A 23,566-nucleotide genomic window follows, 5' to 3' on the forward strand; every position below is an offset into this window, starting at 1 on the left:
GGCGAGGAGAGAACAGTGGCGAGAGCAGGTCCTTGAGCCTATGGAGGAGAAGCTGCTGGAAGGATTTGACGGGATGCGAGAAACTTTTGACGTACAAATGGGACGCTCATAGGTGGGCAAGTATATCACATTTTCTAGGAAAGCACACAACTCAAGTCCTCACAGCACTAGGATGTTGTTGTCACACACAGCTTCGACCATCGAGCGTGTTCGTACAAGACTGTGTTTTCAAAGTTATTGTAGCCGACGGTCGTGAACAGGGCACCCCACGGGGCTCCCTCGTGCTGAACACAAAAAGTTGCACTCGTTGTCCTCGGATTTCTATCTCCCGCTCCGACATTATATTGCTAGAAATAGAAGAACAGCCTAAAAAAAGGAGGGAAAATGAGACGGAAGTGGAAAGAGCCGCGCCGAGGGGGGGCATATGTTTCTTTCAAGGCTATAATCAGAATGAAACGTTATAATAGCATTCGACTCCCAAGTAAAATGAAAATAGCAACAAGACGGCGTTTCAGAAAACGGAGAATGAAACTAGCATGCCGAATATTCCCTGACTCCTATCTCTTATAGGGATTATCTAGAAACTACAACTCGTCAACAGGGAAAGAGCGAAAGTAAAACGCCAAGGGAAAACTGACAAATTGAAAGCGCGAAAGCAGCATTGCTCCTGCCAAACCCAGAAATCGGGAGACATCGAAAAAGAAGCAGGCACTACTTGGAAAGTTTTTTGAAGCTACTGTAGCAGAACTTATTAGACATAAAAAGGTTTTCAATTTTCACTAAATGGGGCATGTGCAGATGATTAGCAATAAGGTCAATACAGCATCCCAACCGGTGGGTACTCAGCAGTCTACAAACTTTATGCACCGTAAACCAGCCATGCTTGACCGATACCGACACCGACATCCATACACCAAAGCATTAAATCACAAACGCCTTACTACCCTCAACCAAGCCATCCATTAATTTCACAATACTCGTCCACCCCGGCGCAGCTCTCTGAGCTTCATCCAACGCCGGGATGGTTCCAGGCATGTTGTGATCACTCCAGAAACAAACCACCCTTCCAGTTCGTCCCTCATCGCCTTCGTTCTTCCCCTCACTGACGGGCCACTCAACGTCCACAACCCATTCACGGTCCCAATCTCTGTGCCAGAGTTTAATCTGGTCACTGCCGCTTTCTGGAACGTTATCCCATTTGCCATTGTTGCTCGCGGCACCCTGGACTGCGAAGCCAGAAAATGGGTCGTCGAAGCGGAGGATACAAGCCTTGGTCTCCTCGCCCTTGATGTGGAATGTGGCCTTGTTTTGGCCGGGCACTCGGGAGACGTTGTATGTCAACCAGCTGTCGTATTCTTTCTCGGGTGGTACTCCAGTTGGGAGCTTCTCAACTACTTGTGGTGCAAGACCTTCATATGAGCAAAAGCTCAAGCCACTGCGGATCAATGAGTTGGTTGTGCAATCCATAGCCTGACCAGCGGCAGAAGGTATGTCGGAAATGATGTCACGGATATACTGTTCGAGTCCAACCAACGTGACACGATTCAAACCGCTGTCAAGATCGACTGTTTGTTGAAAGTAGGCCTTGTATCTATTCTGAGGCGAGAAGGGGAAGGCAACAAGATTATAGATTAGGGTCCCGATAAAGACCAGGAACAGGAAGGTTGGAATGTGATGCGTGATGCGATGCATGAATGGCCCGAGAGGAAGGATGACCAAAATCGAGAATAGCGCTACAACAAGATATGGCAGAAGAAGAGGACTACCGTCAGTACCAGTTTGAGCTGTTGCCGTGACGAGAAGAAGGCCGACTTGTCCAATAATGACAACGATGAAAGGACCGAGAAGAATGAACTGGATAAGCCAAGTCCATGTAGGCATATCGCCTGACCAGCTTTGTTCAGCACCAAAGGTGTGATGCTTTTTATGATCGTCGCTGGCCCCATCCATCGTCTCTTGCAATGATCTACGATAGCCACTTGCAAATGTGGCTCCCAAGGCAGTGCGATGACCATTACCACCGACAAGAGGGGTAGTCTCAGTTGCATCCTCAGGTGCCGTTTCATTATCCCCCGCATCTGTATGCTGAGGAGCAATAGCCTCCGAGTTTGGCACAGCATCGAGTCCTTCCCTGGTCTCGTGCTCATCATGGGCTTCTTCGACCACCGAAGACTTGGTCGGAAGGGCAAATAACTCGCAGAGGCCGACAAATGCTGCGAGGAATATTGCCGCCTCGTAAAAAACGAACATGTAGCCTCCGCTGATTTTGTAGCGGTCTTCAAAGACGGTAGATGCGACAAGCACTGCCCAACCGAGTAGAAACATCCAAAGAAGAGCATAGGTCCTGTGAAGCGCAGATGGCCTTATAAAGTTGCAACCAGCCATAATGAACCAATGGACGCAGAAAAACAAGCTGAATGACATAGCCCATACTGTGTATTGAGATGAGTAAATGATCAAAGGGTTTATTTTCCTAATCAAGAACGCAGCTCCCACGGTAATGGCGGCAGAGACGACGAGAGAAATTGGGAACCGGAATGCACCTCGCCATCCTTGAAGGGAAACAGCTTCGATTTCGTGCCCTGAAAATTTCACTGATCCAGTAAACAAATACATCTTGTCCTTTCGAACCACGAGGAATGAGATCAACAGCAATATCAGAGGCGTGGCGATGAGCAAAGTCAAGGACCAGGCGAAAAGTGTTCGCAGACCGAAGACAGCAAAGGCACGACCGAATAGATCGAACCACACTCCATCACTCCCCTTTCCATTCTCGACTTTTCCGTTTGCACCATCTCCACGGGGCCCAGCGAATTTACTGCTAGTATCTGAGGCTAGATATTTGACCGTTTCGACTGATGCTGACAACATGTGCCAGAGGGAGTCTTTAGAAGCGTGCTTTATATCATCTTGATCGGTATGATACCTAGTTCTAGGCTCCCAGAAAGCGACATCAAGTCCACGGAAGCCCTCAGCACGGAACACGATGTAGTCCGTCTGGCTCCTTACGAACCCTGAAGCGAATCCGTCGGCACTGACGACCGTACCAAATGGATGCCGAGATTTGCCGTAAGCTCGAGTCACCTCGGTGTCTGTACTTCTAAAAAGCGTTGCCCTTCCTCCGGCTCCTGCTCCCTCAAGGTTGAGAAATGTATGGACGAATTTTGCCATTGGATGTGAGAGAAAGGCCTTGGCACCATAGAGCCCATCTTCTTCGCCGTTGTTGAAAAGTGCGACTACTCCTTTCTTTGGGGTGTTTCCCTCGGTCGTGAAATACTTGATCAACTGTAGAGTAGTAATTACACCCATACCATCATCTGTAGTTCCATATCCGGTCGAAACACTGTCGAAATGCGCGTTGACCATGACTCCTCCTTTTCCGTGCATTGAGGCTGACCCATGCGATACCGAGTTCCACCACTCACCTTCCTCATCCTCAGTTCCTCGAATGTAGACAATGATATTGCTACCCTCGAAATAGGTACTGATTCCAGCTTTTCGTCCACTAACTCCTATACTTGTAAGGGCAGTACTTGTGTAATTGGCAACGAGATCATTGAAGATGGTTACTGCTAGCGACGTAGAGCGTGCTCGGAGGTCTTCGTGGATCGAATCGAGGGATGACTTAGGCTGGTTTTCAATCGAATCCGCGGTGTAAAGTGGGGAGACTTCGACATGATCCGTTGACTCTGTATCGTAAAGGCCATCTCCCGCTGTGAGGCCTGCTTCGTCATATGCCTGCCAGCTAACATCGTTGCTCTTCAATATGCCCTCTACCCTCAACAACAACCAATTTCTAACCTCATCGTTTCTGCGACTATTGAAGGGATGATAGCCGTTGCTTAATTCGGCCAAGTCAAGCCAAGCTTCGCTGAGGTTGAGGCCGGCGTAGAGTGTTGGGTTTTGGGGAGCGGGTGGGACAGTCTCGTGAATTACGAGAAGTGGAATGAGGATACCGAGGTATACAACGGCGGTAATAATCGTTACTGCCACAGGGGCGAACGCAAAAGGGTTGGAGCATTTCATGTCTGCAAGGCCCGTCTTGACTCTCTGCAGCATCGTCCTTTGAAGGTGGGGATTTGAAGTTGTTGTTGACGCCGTACCATGCGAGTAAAATGGTCCTAGGAAGCCATAAAGACAGGAGAAGCTGAGGTAGGTATTTCGGAGCGGATCGTAGGCAATTTCGGGGGTTTGTGTTGCGTATAGAAGCTCAATGTGAAGCTGTGATGCGGGGAGGGGACGTTGATGTCGTTCCCCGGCGAGCTTTGCGGGGCACACACAGGACTAGCTCCACTAGGTTGAGAGACTTTAAGGGCATTTGATTCTTCGAATAAGTATAGTAATCATCATAATTTATAGTAATATATTCGTGCTTTAGGATAGCTCTTCTCGAGGCAGTGCTTGATAGAGATTAAGATGGTATAGAAAGGTAATGTTCATCTTTAAGCGCCATCTTCCTCAATACCTACTTTATACTACTGTACAGTGAGTGGGTGACACCCAAAGCCCGCAAATAAGCCTCCCTTTTGCAATCCCGACACAACCACCACAACACAATTATAATTTTATTCGTATCAATCAAATATATGCATATGAAGCTAATAAACAGTGCCCAACTTTTTTTTTATTAAATTGATGTTAATAAGGCGGTGCAAAAGTTATATAATCCGGAAAGGTGGGGCGCGGCTGCCTTCTTTACTTTTTGGTCTGTTAAACGCCAACCTGTTATTTTTGAGATTTTCGGATCACATGATTAAAACAACCACTCCTTAGCTGGATGTAATTTTGGTACTTAAAACCCTAAAGTACGCTTACTATATGCATAGTAAGTAGTATATAGAATTTATTATATAAGGGTGAAGATATCTATAAGTTTACTAGAATATATCAGGTGGCTATATAAGTAAGGAGTAAAGTACTCGCTCTTGTTTTAAGTCTAATAGTGGAGACTGTTTAGCGTGGAACGAATGAATCCTGCGTACTGCTCTTTACCCTAGTGTAAATCCGCAGAACAGCAAGAAAGATGATGACTAAAGCACTCGTAAAAGCAATCTCAAGGTAAGAGAGCCTTGTACGGAGTATTTCGTCGGATGTAGGCTCTCTAAGTGGCGCGGAGTATATAATTGTGGGGTAAAGCTAGTCTCCACTATCAGGCTCCCTTGAAAACAGCTAGTAGGCACGGCACGGTCCACATTTTAGCGTGTGACTATGCTTCTCGATATAACTGCAAAACCCAAGCATTGCAAACAATAAAGCTAGATCAAAGAAGATACACTTGCTGGCCTCATAGAAACAAGGACTAGACACATAGTCTTGGGAAGTTAAAGGGTGAAAGTGTTATGGATTTACTGAAAACAAAATGTAGGTTGACGAGTTTAGTGGTGACTTGTGGTGGGGTGCTGAGGTTACTACGTGCGGCGTAAAAGTCATTTGATTACTTTTTACGAAGTAGGCTGTCAAGGCTGCGCTTCAAACATCGCACACAACAGCACAACTCGTTCACCTAAACCAATCATGTACTTAGACATAGCAGATCACTCAATTCTCACCGTGAATCTTCACTGTACTCAGTGGAAAAGGCGGGGCTCATAACTACAAGGATCGACCGCTAGATTGCGCCTCCCGCAGCGCCACGACGCAGTCAATGCCGCGAGGATGGATTCTATTCTTGACACGAATTCATGGCGAGCAACAAACAGATGGCAACATGAACGATGACATCCGCTGAATCGCGAACGAGAGAACTCGCTCCTTTACGCGGATTTGACGCGGAAGCCCAGAATGTTTATCATAGCGACGAAATGGAGGACCTGGAAAGAAGTGAACCAAGTCCTATGAGAGCTTTGTAGGTGAAAAACAGATTTGAGGATTTCATCTGGACGGGGCTAATAAGTCTAACCATACAGCATTTGGACGATATGCTCTGCTACCGCGATCTATACAACGAAACGACTTATGATCAGTCATGTATACCGTAAGAATATCACCTCCAGTTGTCGAGTTGTACTAACACTTCGCAGACTACCGTACGTAAAACCAATGAAAATTTTCCTTCGAACATTTCCTGACTACATATAGCCCTCACGATTGCGTTCCAATCTTATGTGGTGTTGGGAGTTGTATACATCATTGCCCTGCGAATGGGCTCAGACTCCTCTACTACCACTGCGAATAAGGCAAGGATATTGCAAGGCATACGGAAACCAAGCGGTAATGGCTCTGTATTGAGCTTTCATTGCCCCGTGATGATACCTGCGGCGGTAGCAGCTGCGGCTTCATTGCCTATGCTGCTCGAAGGGCTACTTCACATGCCTAGTCTTCCAGTTCTAGTTATGCTTTTTGTGAGTGGTAGCGCATGCCATCAAGTAGGAATTGCAGCTAATCACACTAGCCTTTAACATATGCAGCAGAATCTCTAGTCCTCTTCACATGCTGTTCGCAATCCCGGTCTCAAAGTTGGTTTCCGTGGGAGGCTCTGATATCGATGGGAGCATCTGCCGTAGTCCTTTACAACGAATATCGTCTTATGGTTCCGGGCCTGATTTGGGGCGTCTTGGGCATTCTTTTTATCGGCCTCGCTCGAGGGTGCTTCATTATTGGCTCTGAGAGATCCGGCTCAGATCTTGCCGTTCAGGCAAAGCTCAAAGCCTACCATGGATTCATTAGCATGACTCTTCTATTCGGAATGCTATTCAGTGGAATCTCTGGATACTTCCTTGAGCATATTGAGTCTATCTACCCAACTTCATCGGGTACTATTTCGTTGATAGTCGTCCAAATTTCATCCATCGTTGGTGCAATCTTTTCTGGAACCAGTCTGTTGGCATATTCGCCAATATCTTTTCAAGATTCAAAGGCTCGTTTTTCAAATATCCCCTTGCACAGCACTGAACATATAGTATCTTTTCTATCCAGCATCCTCGTTCTGTTGGCATCTATATACTCAAATCAAGTGCCAGTAATTTCCCGGATACAGATAGCTGCGTATTTAAGCGCATCTTTTGTGCTAGCTGGAGCGAGCGGGATCCACGGCTATGTCGTAAAGGCTACAGATGCCTCAAAGGAACTCTCGAAGTCACCAAGTTCTGAGATTCGAAAACCGACCGGCGTCTTCAGCGGACTCGTATTACTTGTAGCAGTTATTCTCTCTTCGGGCTTCATCTCGTTCCTAGCATCTACATCCGTCAACTCGGTCAACCAAAGCCTACCCAGCACCTTCGACCTAGCCTACACACCCGAAAGACGTTTCGACATCGTCGTAAGCATGTACGACGAAGACCCCGAAATAGTCAAAGGAATGCTCGAAGCCGTCAAAGGCACCGCCATGCTCAAAAACCTAAAACCAAACGTTATAATCTACACCAAAGACAAGACCGCGGACTTGCCCAAGCTCAAAGAAAGCACCGGGGCCAATACCGTCGAATTCCTCGAAAACCTAGGCCGAGAAGGAGCTACATATCTCCACCACATCGTGCATGAATGGGACAGCTTAGCTGAACAAACAATGTTCATCCAAGCGCACGCCCACAACATGCGCGAACTCATACCACGGATCGACGACTACCTAGTCCCCGAAACAGGCATGCTGAGCCTTGGTTTCACAGGCGTGGAATGCGACTGCGAGACGTGCGGCGACCGCTGGGGCTGGGAGGACAAATACGACGCCATCCCCGCGCTGTACGAGAAGGTCTACGGCGATTCTTGCTCCCCCTCTGCACCCATCTTGCTCTCCTACAAAGGCCAGTTCATCGCCAGCGCGAGACGGATCAGGGGGATTAGCAAGAATATATATGGCGACCTGCTGGACATGATTACGAGTAAGGACGGGTGGATTCATAATCAGACGTATGTGGGCGGGGCGCGGGATGGGCCGGATAACCCATATTTTGGGTTTACGGTGGAGCGGGTTTGGGGCTTGCTGATGCAGTGTGCTACTGATGGGCGGGTGGCGGCTAAGTGTCCCAGTCTGTTGAGTGGGATGGGGAGAGGGGGCGTGGTGGGCGATTGCCAGTGTTTAGATGGGTGATGAGAGATGTGTGTGTGGATTTGGCGTTTAGGTGTAGGACATATATGTGTGTATAGCGACTATTCGAATGATTCAAACTATGGGCCTTCACCCCTGGGTCTCTCTTGTTGCAAGTGCACCCACCATATGTCAGTAGTCCTCCCATCTAAAGCTACTGTACCTCATAATGCATCTACCGCCAACCCATTCGAGTATCTTCCTGCCACGGCATGTCATTTTTGATCTAGATCTCCTCTCCACATGCATGACAAGCTACTCTTCTTCCAATTCGATGCATACACATTGACTGATTCAAAGTCCGCTTGTGGCTCGTCTTCGAACATCCGGAGATCCCGTGCCTACCTACTACATATACATAGCCTGGGCCTGAGTGCGGAATCTCAGACCAAATGCATGGAAGAGTCGGCCTTGCCGGCTATCTTTGTAGGGTTTGAGGGATGGGTCGAGGGGTCCAAGTGGAAGTAGAAGGGGAGGCGTGAGGGAAGGAAGGTATTTAAGAGAGAAACCAGGTTTATACCTACCTCACTTCACAAAACAAGGACAAGGAACATGCCCTACCCGTGCGTTCCGGAAAATAGAGTTTCGGTTCTGACCCTGGTTCTTGTCCTGTACCTGAAATAAGCTCAGGAACATGGAGATTGGAGTTTGTGAGAAAGTTCAAATTTAGAAGCAAGGGAGTTCTTGAGATGTTGGTTGGGGGGGGGGGGGGAGTTATATGATTGACTGATTGATCACGGACCTCTTGCAAGTTGCAACTTTGCATAGAGAGAGGAAGACGGTGTACGGTATTTTTCTTTTGCTTCTGAGAAGTTCCTAGTGGAGACGTAATGTCGACTTCAATCTGGTTCAAGTTGAGCAGTAAGAAATTGATTTTCCGTTGTGCCGTATACTATACAGGTATCCTTGACTTGCACACAATGACATTTTGGAAGAAGGCCTTGTATTTTGGTATGGGGCCGCGTCATGGACCTTATCTAAAGGGACAACGCCTCCGCCTCCCTAAAAATCTGGTCTTCACCTGATAATTATCGCAGCATTCATTTACCTATGATTGTTTATCCATAATTACCTAGGTATATATGGAGTAAGCCTTCGGTGACGGTACAGTAGGCTTGGGAGTTACCACACTATCGAAGGGAGAAATATTGGTGGCGTTTGTTTTTGGCGCGTAGCAAGGGATATTCACGTCGCGCCTGCGACTCTGCTCCTGCCGCGTGTTGTGTTCTTGCAAAGAAAGGCTTTGGATTGGGCCCAAGATACTGTATACCAAGTACGAAGGATAGAGCGAGTGAATAGGAGGGCATAAATAATGCATAGAGTTATGATATCTCAGCCTTATTGGGTATGGTATGCTTTGTGCAGATATATATGTAAGCAATGTCTGATTGTTTAATGTGGTTAGTGTGAAAATGTCGTGGAATGGAATGCGGATGCGCCGTTTATGCTTCTGCTTCTCTTCTTGTCCCTTGCCTTGCTTCGAAATGTTCCGGACTCCGCACGGTGAGAGATTTTGTGGCATTTTGTGAGAGAGAGAAAGAAAGAAAGAAAGGGAAAAATCAAAGCGCAATTATTAACAAAGGCTCCCAAATATAGACCTCTATTGTTATTTCTTGCCTTTTCTTTGACGCTGGGCTGGTTCCATTGACTTCATCTCGGCAAAGCGATACCAGGGCACGCGGCTCTTGTACGCTATGCTGCATGTAGGCGGAGGCCATTTGGGGGGGGCGGGGCACAGAACACGGTCTAGATCTGGAGGGCTGACAGGGGTAAAACGCCAAGTGCGGTTTGTGATGGGCTAGGATCGTGCGTGTGTGCCTGCTCTTATTCCTGAAAGAGTCGCACCAGTTGCAACAGTAGTGAGGAAGTAGAAGAAGGACAGAAAGACAAACAGACAAGAAGAAAGATAGAGAGAGAGAGACAAAGTAACTTTGGTGAGGAATGAGACTTTTACCCACACTGTCTCCAAGTACGGTATACCAAAACCATTACCCGGCTATATCACCATTTGGCTATTCTCTATGGCCTTCCTCGTTGAGACGGCAGGCGTTCAATTTCAATACTTGGGCTGCATCGTGGCGCCAGGACCGTTTGGTGATTAGGCCCAGGTGGTACAGTCAGTAACATGTGGTCACTGGTCAGCAACAGTCAAACGCTGGTAAAAGGCGCCCGTTCCTGGGGTCCTGGGGCTAAGATTGACAAGGGACCACAGGCACCACAGACAACCACAGACAAAAGGTTGCCCGGCCCCGAGAACATCTCTCTGGTGCCGTGGTGTATTTATTGTATGCTTCTTTAATGTACGCTACCTATGTGTATGGCTCTTCTGCCTTTACTGTAACTCTTCTCGACAGATCATCCTTTTAATCCAGATAGTATATACCTTGCATCGACTACTCCGCCCATACCAACTACAGTCACTCGTTCCTGTCTTTGGTTCTCCGCAACACGTTCCTTCTATTTATATCCACGACTGGCGACCAGAAATAAATCTGATTATACAACTACTTTATTTATATGAACTGTCCCACGACCACGGAAGAAAAGACCCAAGGGAAGACGGACGGGAAGAAGACGTTGGTCTGGTCATTCGGGGGAAGATTGTCTTGAAGATCTGGACCACCAGGACCTGCCTCATCCACTCTACGAGTTCGAGATAGATTGGGAAGCAGGACTGCCGGCGGAGTAATGCTGGAACCACGATTGTAGAAACACACAAAACTTCGACAGGCGCTATCTGATCTCCTCCAAACTGTATCAAGATGGAGGAGGAAAGGCAATCGCAACATGGTTCTTTCACCTGCTCGTCGAGATCACCAGTTCGTACCACAACCGCAATACAACCGGTGTCGCACCATTCGTCCACCCCGTTATCTAGAAACAAACATCCACGTTCACGTTTTCTCCGGCGTCGCTCAGTCTTGTCATACCATTTAATTTTGCTTACACTTTTCATATCTTGTCTCCCGCTCTGCTCGGCTTCTTTGTATTCAGAGATAGAAGAACGACTGGTCGAGCCCAGCGAAGATCTAGACGTTCAAGAGTCCATCGGATCAGCACTGGAGCGCTTAGCCAAGTCTGGAGTTCTTCTGGTTGATCAATCCCCGTATCCCCCCCCGTTAGACGCTGCATCTGACTACGGCGTTTCGGCAAACGATCTTCGTCGTCGTGACGATCTGGTTGGCGATGATTCTACTTCCTCTTCTGCTTCAGTAGAATCGATCGCGCAATCTTCATCTTCGCCGACGACTACAACGTCGGCGGCAGCTGGCATCGCGACAGCTACATCGGCCAGCATGAGTTCAGTACCAACCCCTTTCGACAGTGGGTTTAGTTCGAATATCACAACCACTTGCTCGTCATTTATGAATGATATGCTTGCGAATGCGGCATTCAAATCATGTCTGCCATTCTCTCTCCTACTTGAAGTAAGCTCTTTCACTTAGACCTGCTGCATACCTATCTATAGCTTCTAACCTCTCTCTCCTTCCCAGAACTCCCTATCCTTCTTCCAAGCCGCAAAAAGCATCACCAAAATGTCCCAAACCCTCGACGTGACATGCGCAGCCAACGTAACATCCTGCACAAAAACCATGACCTCCTTCGCTTCCAACATCACCTCCACCTCCGGCTGCAGCTCCGATCTCACATCCAAGAACCCCCTCATCGTATCCGCGCAACTGGGTCTCCTAGCCTACAAACCAATGTACACAGCCTCCTGCCTGCGCAACCCCAGCACAAGCGCATACTGCTTCGCAGAAGCCATCACCAACTCCTCGAACCCTTCCGATAGCTTCATCTACCACCTCCCGCTCAACGTCACGCTACCTGGCGGTAGTATGCCGACGTGCAATACTTGTCTGCAGCAGACAATGGCTGTTTTCGAGGCGGCGAGTTCTGATCGCACGGGTGCGCTCGCGAGTGATTATGTAGAGGCTGCGACGCAGGTTAATGCGATATGCGGCCCGACATTCGTCAATGCGAGTCTAGCGGCCCCTATAAAATCATCCGGTGCCGAATCCCTATCAAGCAGTCATACAGGGATGCTGGTCTTAGTCTTGGTTGTCGCGATCTGGCTGCTATAGGTAAATTTGGATGGATGAGGAAATAAGTGCCCAGAGAGGTCAAGTATATAAGAGGAGGACTGTTACATATAAGCGAATTGAATCGAGTGGTTGGATTTGAAAAGAGGCGTCTATACCCACAAAGAATTGGATTTAGGATACGAGGCGTTTTACTTAGGAATTGGGTATTAGGATTTGATTTGGATGATATACAACTTTTAAGGTAATTTTTATTTCATGTATAGACATTTGATTCATGAATTGATTATACACATGCATACACGCACGCCGTGTATGAATGAAGCTTTGGCATGTCATAAGATTTTCCACTCTTTGTATGTTGTACTTGGTGAATGCTATTGTGAGACGTATGTCTTTTGAGTTATAGGTGCAAGTGTGCAAGTGCGTTGGTATTGGTTAATTAGTGATATTATATCATGCCATGTCATGTTATGTTGTATCATCTGTTTAAACACATCTATTACTTGTCAAGTACAGTACTACCAAGTCAATCCAACCACAAGGCTGAGTGATTAACAAATAGTATCAATTAGTAGTACCCCCCCCCCCCCCCCTTTTTTTTTTTTGGTCAACAGCGATTTACTATCTCATTACAAAGGCCGCGGGGCAAGGCATTGATTACCATTTAGGTAAAGTACTTTCGAGAACAGGAGCATTGTCTTGAAGACTTAGTACTGGTATATGATAAAGAAAAAAAAAGGTTCAGTGCTTCCTAGGCTATTAAGGTAGCTGTTCTCTTTGTCGTACTATAAGACTATTGTTGGGAAACATGAAATTTTTGTATTATATATCGAAGTCAGTTGGCTCTTAGAGAAAGGACATTTAGAACTTAATAATAACTAACGCCTCTCCAACTCATCCATCCTTCAGCCCGCAAAATGTCCCTCATAAACTCATTCAACCCCTTTGGAAGCAACTCACGCGGTAGGATCCTCGGCGTCATATCCCCCTTCTACCTCACATCCAACCGCGTCCACCCCACCATCGACCCCTCTCGCTTCTCCCGCGATCTAGCCAGAGACACGCCCGCAGGCCGATTCAAAGAAACCCACCTCGTCGAAACCCTCTGCACCGCTGCGAGCGCAAACGTACTCAGGAACCTCCTCCCAGAGCAGGTGCAAACCCTCAAGGCAAGCGTCCCGCGCTGCAACGGCGACGAGCGCGCCATTCTGCGCATGCTGAAGACGTGGTTCGATATCTTTAACGCGGCGTTCTTTGGTGGGGGCTTGAAGCCACTGAGGGAGAATATCCGGCTGGGGCATGATGAGACGCGGGAAGGCCATTTCCATGGCTGTAGAGGGGCGGTGGGGCGTATAACTATTATGCTGAATATCGAGCGAGATGAGTATACTGGCCGTATAGAACATTGTTATATTTCGACTCTGCTTCACGAGATGCTGCATGCGTTCCTGTATTACTATACCTGTGAGTGCCGAGCTTGTAGGGCAAGCTTCGACGCTAGCAATGGGGGTGCTGGGTCGAATGGGCATGGCCCGGCTTGGGCGAATGCCATGCTGGGGATAGGACAAGGGCTCCAGGATATCGTAGACTGGCCCGTAGATGTCGGCTTACAGTCTAGTGTGCGATACGACATGACGGATGCGCACTGGCAGGCTACGCACGAGGAAGCAGCGAGATGGGGAATCATTCCATTTATGGCCATGGGAGGAATCAAACAAGGACGGTATGACCCCACTCGAGTACTTACTCTCGAAGCAGAAGCATATCGTTTCCAAGCCGAAAGAGTAGCCCAGAGAGTTCAGGAAACACATGCCCGTCGACTTCGAATCGCCACTCAAGCGGCCCAAGAAGAGGCAACCCGTCATCTTGGTAGAGCTACCCGCGATCGGCCAGCAGCCCCAGCCCAGTTGCAAAGACAGGCAAGGAACCGTCGACGTAGAGGAGAGACAGGCGCTGAAGCAAATTCTCGGAATCGCAGAGCAGTAGCGGGCGAAACAAGGGCTCGAGAAGATCGGACTCGCCGCGAACGAACCCAGCCAAAGCAACCAAGCAATAGACAGCGCCAACGACAGCATCAAGAAGAAGTAGAAGAAGCGCGTCGCGCCCGCTCACGCATGCCACTAAACAGCGCAGTTTCCGTTTACACAGCAGACTCTATAAGCAAAACATGCTGGCCAGTAAACGCAGCACTCGCCACCCATCAAGCATCCTCTACAACCAGCCCATATCCACATCCACATCCACCCCCTAACAGCTTCGGCAGTACAAACATTCCCATACCCATACCCCCCGATCGCGAAATATCCCTAGCCCAACCCCCAGACTCAGACTCAGACTCCGAGCTAAGTCGCCAACTAGCCGCCCGTCTAATGCTCGACGATCACGCAGCGATAGACGCAGCTGATCAAGCTATGGCAAGACATTTAGCAGCTGCGGGCGAGGAACAAGAACGTTTAGATTTTGAAGAGGCGAATGAGGAGTTGATAAGGAGGTTGATGGAGGGAGATGGGGATGTGGATGAAGATGAAGATGACGATGGCGATGGATGGATGGGCGTTGACGGCTAGGAGGGGTTTCTTGGCCGTGTTGATCAACAATGATGAGTTTATTATTTCATTTTCTGTCGAGTCCTTTGTTTTCTAAGCACGCGACGCGGCGATTGACTTTAAACATAGATTGTGCACATTCACGCCAGGATTTTAATGACTCTGGAAGGCACTGCTGATGAAAGTTAGAGTTGAGCGAGTCGGCTCTGCGAACAATCTCCTGGGCCGCTTTTATAAGAGGTCAGTCACATCACGGGTTATAATTATGACAAGAATAGTATGATGAATAAAAAGCCAAGATTGAAACGCGAATATAGTGTATTTTAAGTTAAGCATTACTTGAACTTGCCCCGCTGTATACCAATTTCCTAAACCAATACCAAAACCAATACCAATAACCCAAACCGCCGTTTCTAGGAGCCCCTGAACGCCCATCCCAAATTCTGGCGCGGGGGCAAGAGAAGAACATGTTTCTATCGATAGTATCGTCGTATCTATGCGCTTTCGTAAAACCAATACTCAGCAGCATACTGCACTTCAAACGTAGCCGGCATCCCCGCACAAGTAGCAGGCGGATTGCCCCCCGCAGTATTAACCCTGTACACCTCTTCTAGGTTCCCCGTTGCACCACTCCTCGCCGTGAGCTTCAGCCACGCCACAGCGCCGAAGCCCTGATCGTACTGTCCCTTGACGGCGCTAGTCGGCGCACTGACAGAGTTGTTCTTGGCGCAGGGCGCAACGCCGAGTTGCATGGCGTCTGTGTTGAGGGTGAAGAAGGGCGTGGTGGTGTTGGTGAAGAGGTGGTGTCCGCTGATGGCTAGGTTGGAGGGCGTGAGGCTTGTTTGCGAGACGGAGCTCAGGTTGAATTGCAGCGCGACGCTGGGGAGGAGGTTGAGGAGGTCTGGGTAGGTGGATGCTACGCATGATGCGTTGTAGAGGGTTGCGATAGCGCCAACGGCGGCTGGGGGTGCGGTGGCGTTTCCGGTTGAGCAGGAGTAGTTTTGTGTTCCTCTGCCAATAGCTACATGCTTCAGGACCAGCCCTTCGGATGGTTTGGGGAGTGCTGTTGGGGCTGCAGTATATGTGTTAGTCTCTGTATAGAACATGCCATACTGGAAGACTTACAAGCTGTAGGTAGGACTGCATTGCTTAAATCACAAACCGGCGCCTCTGCCATCTGATTCCCAGCTTGAACTTTCGAACCCAACATGTTGAAGTACTCGGACAGAACCTTCATCTCAGTAGGCCGTTCGGCAGCGGCTGAAGAGTATGGGATTGTTGGAGCAGATAGAGCAACGGCGCACAGCGCAGACGCTACCCATAAGTTGCATAACATGGTGAAGGTTGGATGGATGGATGATAGAAAGTATTAATCGATAATTAAGAAGAAGAGGAAAGACGCTGAAGTAGGAAAAGGAAACAAATGAACATAAAGAGAAGATAATGTGCACTCGAGAGATAAATGGGATGGCCGGGGGAGGTAAGGTTGATATAGGGAAGGTCGAGATGATTGACAGACGCACAGATGATGAGTTGGATACTTACCATGGAGGTTCAAACGTCTTATACATTTGAGCGTCTGCGCGCATGCAAAGTTGATCTAATCCTGTAACTGATACTGGTAGCGGTAGAAGAGAAGGTTGGGAAGGTTGATTAGCAGGTTCAATGGCGGCAACGAAGCGGGAGACAGGGTTGCAGTAGTAGTAGTAAGGTAGGGGTTCTAAAAACGGGGACATTAGTGTTCCGCACGAGGTCTAAAGATGGCCGTATGGAAGCGCTGATTGGCTGGAATTCAGTAGTGAGAAAGAAAGAGAGCCTGTGAGTGGGCGTGAAGCATGCTTGCATCTGCAGATCTACATATAGGTCGGCTGGTCTGGTCTCGTTTGCCAGGGGCGCTTGAAGCTTGGCTCCAAACTGTCTGTATCCATTCAGAAGCCATTCCAGACTTTGTCTAACCCTACCGAGACAAGGGTAATAGGATAAACGCTGTGGCCGCGCTGAGGTCGGCCCGCTTGTTAAGCAAATCCTGGATGGAATCATTGAGGGAAGGGGAGGGGTATAGAGCGTGGGTTTGCAGCCAACACAGAAAAAGAGGGGCAGAGGGGAAGGTGTACTGTAGGAGACTTTGGCGATAGAAACACTACGCGTAAAGCATTCTACCCCTCCTCTAAGTGATTCCATCCAAGAGCATGTGGCAGATTAATTCAGCCTGGTTGTTCTTATCAAAGGCTTCTCATGAGACCCCGGAAACATTGATCAAGAAAACTCAAACTCAATGATTAGGATCTCAGAACTCTATACTTCATAAACACAACAAGGGTTGGCGGGTTAGATTGTTGGTGTTTGGTGAAGATGTTGGAGTTGGTGTTGGTGTTTTAAGACATTAGGTATTTCTATTAAAGAACTCACCACTCACCACTCACCACTCACCACTCACCACTTACTCATCTAACCATTAATCCATCTATTCATAACCCCATCTCGCGGCTGCGTCTACAGTAACACCATCCCATACCATACCTTACGCCTGCCTTCCTCTTCTCCATTCGCTCCCCGCATCCCTCCAGCAAGGCATATCGATATCAATCTAACATGCCATACCAAGACTCTCGCAACACGATCCGGAAGGTAAATTAAGTTCGAAAGCAATAGACGCGCGATACTTGTTCACTAGAAGCCTTTCATCAAATTAGTAACCTTCCATCGATTGGCTGATAGAAGATATCGGTCTGAAATCTATCTATCTTTAGATCCCTCCCGGCGGTTATTTCTCCGCTACGTACAGTGCAGTACTAGGTTATTTTTGGATTTCTTGGCGTCCTGTTGCGCAATATTAGAAAATGGATGCGGCTCTATCCCAGCGAGGCCAATCAATCCATTTTCCACTTTATCCTCCACTATTGATTGAAATGTTCGGAACGAGTATTGATTAAGAGGAAGGTTTCTCCGATTGTAGTATTATCGTGTCATACATACCGGAATGACATGGGATGTTTACTTTCTAATGAGTAAAGTGAGCAGGGAAAGGAAAGGAGCCTTGTCTCCATCGCTCAAGGCAGAAGGTGACAATCAGGAATTGTCTGTTCAATGTTCATGTAGAGACGTCCCATTTATAATCGACCAATGTATCCAATGAAAGTAAGAACCGATGCAAATATTAAGCCCGACACTCTAGAAATTTGGCTCTATGACCATGTTTAGTATTGAATTAATAATACAAGATCTCCTAGACTCCCCTCCCCACCTCACGATGCCTTATCATTGAACCCTTCTGGGTTCCAATCCGACTCGCTCTGGCCAGCAAGCGTCCCCCCAGCAGCTGCCACGACACCTTGTCCCAAATGACTCCCGTGCTGCTCAACATCTGCCGTCCCAAGCCAATACAGGGAAAAGAAAACTAATACGTGTAACGCGACGCAATATCCTGCAAATAGGTTCCGGCTTGTTCGGGTAGCCAAAACCATCCGCGTTATCGAGAAGACTATCCTCTCGGGGAGACTCATGCGCTTGTAAGCACGAGCTGATTCGCGGCCTCGAAAGGCGGCGAAGGGTGATATGTTAGATTCGTACGCGGAGCGGTACCGATCTAGAGCGAGCCCGGATGATGTTGATGAGGACATCTGGATAGTGGAAGGATTGGGGTTTGTGGCATATGAAGATGCAGAAGTTGTTGTTGGCGCTGCGCGGTTAAAAGTCGAGACATATCTTGTTTTCTCGTATAGATTGAGGTTGTCCTTCTGCAGAGATGCAACTTCTTGCCGTAGGGACGAGAGTGTACGATGACTCTCTGATAGTTCGTTCTCGAGTTGAGTATTCCGCTTCTTGAACCGATCACGCTGAGCCGTAATCATCGGCAGTATACCCGAGCCTCCACCAACCGGCTCACCCGATCTCAGCTGCTCTAGCGATGTTGTACCCAACGAAGCGGATCTTGGATCGAACCCAGATATGATTGATGAGGTTGGGGAGATACGACCTTTACGTCCGGCTCCTACGGCCGAGGACTGGGGATAGCGGCTCGCATAGGTTCCGGCTACAGAGGCTGCTGATGGATAGGCAGTAGCTGCCTCGGATTGAACATTAGCGAGGTCGTTCTCCAGAGTTGAATTCAGATGTTGTGCCTTTTCAAGGTCTGCATTGGTCTTTGAAAGATCCTCTTGCATCGACTGGAGTCGACTTTGCAAGTCTTGGTGAGATACCCTTAGAATGGTTAACTCATCACTAAGCTTCTTGTTTCGAGCAAGAAGCAGCTGCTCCAACGTGTCGCCCTTCCCTTTCGATGCCCCGTTCTCTACTCCTTTGTGAGAAGCTACGGAATCCGGAATATCCTGGTCATCATCATCCCCAGTTGAGAATTCAATACTCTTCAGAACCTCAAGCTCCTGCTTCACATCTTCGTAGTCGCTCCATTTCTGGACCTTTGTTTTGAGAGAATCTCGCTCTTCCTTGAGCATTCCAATCTCCCGTTCAAGAGATCTTAGTCTGCCATCTAGCTCCCGCTTTTTTGCATCTCTTTCAACTCGGGCGGCGTCCATTTTTCTCATGAGCGATGAATTCTCAGAGCGCATTCGCATATATCCAGGATCATCCTCCAAATTCAACGCTGGATGGCTCGGGACCTGCGATGCTGATTGCGCCAATTCTACACGTAGTTGTTCGTTCCGGGCCTCGACTTCTGCCAATCGTACGCTTGTCCGCTCCAGGTCCGAGTTTACCATCTCCAATTCTGCGCTTGTTACATGGCCACGGCCAGTATTGTTTTCATCGCTTTCTGACTGTCCAAGTCGTTGTGTGACTTCGTAGCTAGCCTTGATTTCATTCAGCAGTCGCTCCTGGTTCTCTACTTTCTCCTCAAGGAGCTTCTCTTTAGCTTCCCAATTCCCCCTTTTCTCTTCTACCACTGCTGACCAGGACGTCTCGACATCTTTGACTTTTGTTTCAAGCCCTTCTTCTAGCTTCTTCCGAGCAGCCCTTTCAGTCTCCCATCTCGTTTCGGTCTCTTCCAATTGTGTGGTGAGCTTACTGACGCTCTTCTGCAGATGTTCGTTTTCTTGCGCGACCTTAGGTAGTGTATCTTCCGACAAGAGTAGGGAATCGACTGAGGCTTCTAGAAGTGGGTATGGATCTGGTGCTTCGGATAATGAAGAGTAAACCGATAAAAATGCCGAATTTGTTGACTTGGAGTGATTTGTAAGAAGGTCGATGAAGGTCTGGTATGCTAGGATAGAATTGAGCTTTGAACATCTTTGACTTCCGTAGACCACCTACCCTTAAGTAACCCCTTGATCTCACCCAGCTTCCCCGAATCATCCAGCTTCCTAAAATCCTTCGTCTTCTGTGCCAAATCCTTGCGCTGGACCGTCGAGTCACGCTGATATTGAACAATCTCCGAAGCGGTACTATCCAAGCTCGGGATCATGGAGGTTAAATCGATATCTGCAAGACCGTTAGAAGGTACTAGGAGCTGTAGAATATCAACACGTACTCCGCCATGCCGAAATCGCCTTCTGGAATTTGTTGTCCTCTTCTTGAACTGAAGTTGGCCCATCATTTTGGGCTGCCTCTCGCAAGGCTGCGTCTGCGAAGTCCGCCATTGTGTTTACGCTGCCGAGGAGAGAATCATCAGATCGAATAGCAATGGAGGTAGCTACACCAGCTATGTTACCAGCTCGTAGGCGTAATAAGGGTTGTATGGATGTTGCTGAAGTTTGAGAGGTGTCAAACCGCGGTTAGCGGTGCTACTTTGTAATCCCTGCCAATCCCCGGACTTTCATCCTTCTTACTCGAGACGAGCTTCCTATTTCGCAATACAACAGGCATGAAATTTGTATTTCAAAGATATACACGGCCCTAACTTTTTGGCTTTGATTATGCCTTTTTGAAAAGTCATATTTATGGGACGTAGCTTCACAATTTCACCACAAATTCTAACGCGTGGATTTGAACGCGTACAAAGGTTATATGCTTAATTGAATAACGAGTTACGATTCTCATAACCACATCTATACTCTTTCATAGATTTGCAATGCACAGAGCAGAAACAAAGTTCTCAACAAATTTTTACAAGAGGCCAGGAATAAAATCCACCACCTGCGCCCTCTTCACCAGCCCGTCAATACTCTTCACAAAAGCGAGGTGTGCTGGATCTTTCTCTAAATAATACATCTCGTCGGCTCGGTTTGCGAACTCGAGCACAAAGATATGAGTAAGGCCGCCCTGTGAAATTCGTCAGCCTGGTTGGAAAACGGGGTATCTATCTCATGTTACTTACGGACAGGTCCTCTGGGCTGTTCTGCTTTCCTCCCATTCCGGCCTTGACATACGGCGTGTTTGTGGTAGGATGTAAACATTGGTCTTTGAGTGCTAGCAGGCGATTGCAGACCTGGTATTGAATTAGTACGAAGTCTTTCGAGTTCCTCTGTTTGCTTTAAAGAGGCGGTGTAAAGAGGTATTCTTACATCCTTCACTGTTTCGGCGCTTACTTCCTCCTTGAACTCAAACATTACGATATGCACAATTTTGCCCATGTTGGAGTTTGAGAGATATGATTTCTCGAGGTTCGGACGACTCGGATTGATGGACGGGAAGTTGAAAAGGGCAAATAAAGCGACCAAGCTGATGATTGCAACAGTTGTGAGGGTACGTTTGGACAGAATCTGACGCTGTCGGTTCATGATGAAGAGGGGAAGCGGGGAAGAGGGGAAGAGTTGTTCAAGTGTGGTAAGGTCAATATGGCTTGCCCCAGACAGAAAAAGCGGCACTTGATATAGTATCTTTTGAGGCCTTTGAACAGTAGAATTGGTGCCGCTTTTTTTTGTCCAGCATGAGATGTGATGTCCCCACAGCCTTGCAGCAGCCCGCATTTTACAGCGATCAGAGCATTGGTTTTCAGTGTGGTTCTACACTAAGAAGCGCCATAGTCAATATCTCACAGCTAGATGAATAAAAGTACCCTAATGTATTGCATTCTTTCATTTTGCAGGGTGAACTGCATCCTTTACCAAAGCATGTATCCTTCAAGCTTTGAAAAGGACTCGTCCGTATCCTCATCTACCGTCTTTTTGTCTTGAACCATGCCTCGTATCTCTCTTGCAGTCTCCTGGAATTTAACACCCCAGTCGATTTATTGATTTTGTATCTCTCTTCACCAAAGACACGATTTCGATATAAAACATACCGGAGAAACCCTCAGTTTCATAAAATATTCCTGGCTATCAACTGACTAATCCGTTCCCAAAACAATCTTAGCATCGACGAGATTGTAGAAAGTCTCAGTAAAGAGGGAATACTTGACCCGGATTCAGGGACATCTGATATTATTATAGCTCAGCGATGTCTCGTATTTGCTGTCTTGGGCTGGCAGTTCATTCTCTTCCTTCCAACAACTGATACCGACGGGTCCTCTGATCTTACCATCAACCGCGAGCCTAGGGAGTTTGATTCAGGCCTTGTATTCGATGCATACAGTAATTCAATAAACTTAACAAACTGTCCACTCGTCATTCTTCTGAAAGCGTACGGGAATCTCAACCCAGTTCGCTCTCGCTCAGCAGAAAAAGTAGCCAGTGAGCTGGCGAAACGATTTACCTCTTGGACATCCCTGAGCTCATCGGATGTTAATACATATCTTCTACACAACCTGCTTCAAGTCAATACCCGCTGGGTAGATGTACCTTTTCTCCACCTGTTACTACGACAAATCAACAAGATCTCTCTCCATTTCCGACATCCCTCATTCTGTATCGCTATGCTGCAATCCAAAGGCGCCATGTACTCTTTTGCTAGCACAGAGGCATATCCTGTGGACCCGCGCGCCACTTCAGAAGAAAGTACCTATTTCCTCCGCAAGATTCTGCTCTCTTATGTTCTTCGGCTAGACTAAAGCTACAAAACGCTTCTTCCGAAATATGCTAAGATCAAACTCAGTACTGTTCAGTAATCCTGATCCTCTATTGCGTCTACTATTCTTAGACCTGCACTACGCTCATCCGTTTGTTCCCCCGGACCGGCCGGTGTATGTTACAGCGAGAGACTTTCTTGTGCTGGGAACACGAGTGGAAAGATTGGCCGAAGTCTTAGAGAAACCTTCTTCGTCGAAGAGATACGGTGCAGTACTGGACGTTTTGGCCCGTGGCAATCGTTGGATGCGCTGGTATTGTTTTGGGTACTGTCCAAGCCAAGCCATACTCGCGTGCATCCAGGTCCTACAAACAAGTAGTCAGGCATCATAATCAGTTTCAAAGGCATCCCGGATGATTTCAGGTTGAGAAATACATATTATTTGTAATGATAGCGAGCAGATTTTGTTGGCGTTGAAGTCCTAGCCTTCTTTGCAGGCCGCCTTCGAGACAGCGCTGCTCAATCATCATTGTTCTTACATGTTTGAACCCCTTTCAGGAACATCCTTTCAATGCTTGTCTACTGCTGATCTCTCCATTTGCTGGATATTTCGGTGGCATCGCACGTTTCTTCTTTCATCTTATCAGAATCTAACCTCGAATATCCTCTCATGCCGTACGTAACTATACACATCGCGCTTCGGCCAAATCCAAGGTTCTTGTCGGTCATTTAGCAAAAAGCCTTTAGCTATAGGGTAAAAACATGCGTTGCATAGGACGAGACCAGCACGATGCTGCCAGAGGACATGGCTTTAATTATATGTCTAGATGTGACCACTGGGCGTAATTGCAATGTTGTGGTACGGCCAAATGAAGACGCTCGCTTAAATCAGGGGCAAGCATCGCCGCATATTCTTGAAGGATACTTTGACATGAACATGCCCCTGAGCTCTCCGCTACATCTTCATAACTTGCCATATATACTTAACGGCTTGCTAACTGAAGTTCGACGGTCCTTGCAAGGCAGGTGCGACTTGAGAATTGATACGCGGGAGATTTCTGCTCTATTGAGGGTCTTCACCTTTGTTATCTGTGAGGATATCACTTGACAAT

The 23,566-nt window shown here is 47.7% G+C and overlaps 6 protein-coding genes across 6 annotated transcripts; 2 read left to right on the forward strand and 4 right to left on the reverse strand.

Moving 5' to 3' along the window:
• Nucleotides 1-921: 921 nt before the first annotated feature.
• LHYA1_G001369 (Vacuolar membrane protease) lies at nucleotides 922-4,059 on the reverse strand (the record flags this gene model as incomplete). Its single annotated transcript, XM_031146352.1, has 1 exon — nucleotides 922-4,059. One exon carries the CDS (start codon nucleotides 4,057-4,059, stop codon nucleotides 922-924), a length of 3,138 nt encoding a protein of 1,045 aa, XP_031008117.1.
• Nucleotides 4,060-5,714: 1,655 nt separating this feature from the next.
• LHYA1_G001370 (uncharacterized protein) lies at nucleotides 5,715-8,026 on the forward strand (the record flags this gene model as incomplete). The annotated part of the gene is made up of 4 exons (XM_031146353.1): nucleotides 5,715-5,845; nucleotides 5,907-5,974; nucleotides 6,079-6,341; nucleotides 6,392-8,026. The coding sequence occupies 4 exons, from the start codon at nucleotides 5,715-5,717 to the stop codon at nucleotides 8,024-8,026; spliced, it is 2,097 nt and encodes a 698-aa protein (XP_031008066.1).
• A 2,728-nt stretch (nucleotides 8,027-10,754) lies between these two features.
• LHYA1_G001371 (uncharacterized protein) lies at nucleotides 10,755-12,108 on the forward strand (the record flags this gene model as incomplete). The annotated part of the gene is made up of 3 exons (XM_031146354.1): nucleotides 10,755-10,842; nucleotides 10,943-11,451; nucleotides 11,518-12,108. Coding segments are annotated over 3 exons (1,188 nt in total), but the record flags the coding sequence as incomplete, so codon positions are not given.
• Nucleotides 12,109-15,109: 3,001 nt separating this feature from the next.
• LHYA1_G001372 (uncharacterized protein) lies at nucleotides 15,110-15,951 on the reverse strand (the record flags this gene model as incomplete). The annotated part of the gene is made up of 2 exons (XM_031146355.1): nucleotides 15,110-15,687; nucleotides 15,741-15,951. 2 exons carry the CDS (start codon nucleotides 15,949-15,951, stop codon nucleotides 15,110-15,112), a joined length of 789 nt encoding a protein of 262 aa, XP_031008068.1.
• A 1,909-nt stretch (nucleotides 15,952-17,860) lies between these two features.
• Nucleotides 17,861-20,209, reverse strand: COY1 (Protein CASP; the record flags this gene model as incomplete). The annotated part of the gene is made up of 3 exons (XM_031146356.1): nucleotides 17,861-19,833; nucleotides 19,884-20,051; nucleotides 20,101-20,209. 3 exons carry the CDS (start codon nucleotides 20,207-20,209, stop codon nucleotides 17,861-17,863), a joined length of 2,250 nt encoding a protein of 749 aa, XP_031008067.1.
• A 466-nt stretch (nucleotides 20,210-20,675) lies between these two features.
• LHYA1_G001374 (uncharacterized protein) lies at nucleotides 20,676-21,289 on the reverse strand (the record flags this gene model as incomplete). Its single annotated transcript, XM_031146357.1, has 3 exons — nucleotides 20,676-20,831; nucleotides 20,887-20,997; nucleotides 21,074-21,289. 3 exons carry the CDS (start codon nucleotides 21,287-21,289, stop codon nucleotides 20,676-20,678), a joined length of 483 nt encoding a protein of 160 aa, XP_031008070.1.
• Between the last annotated feature and the right edge of the window lie 2,277 nt (nucleotides 21,290-23,566).

This window comes from Lachnellula hyalina (genome assembly GCF_007821495.1).
Source record: "Lachnellula hyalina strain CBS 185.66 chromosome Unknown contig00019, whole genome shotgun sequence".
Taxonomy (NCBI): Eukaryota; Fungi; Ascomycota; class Leotiomycetes; order Helotiales; family Lachnaceae; genus Lachnellula; species Lachnellula hyalina.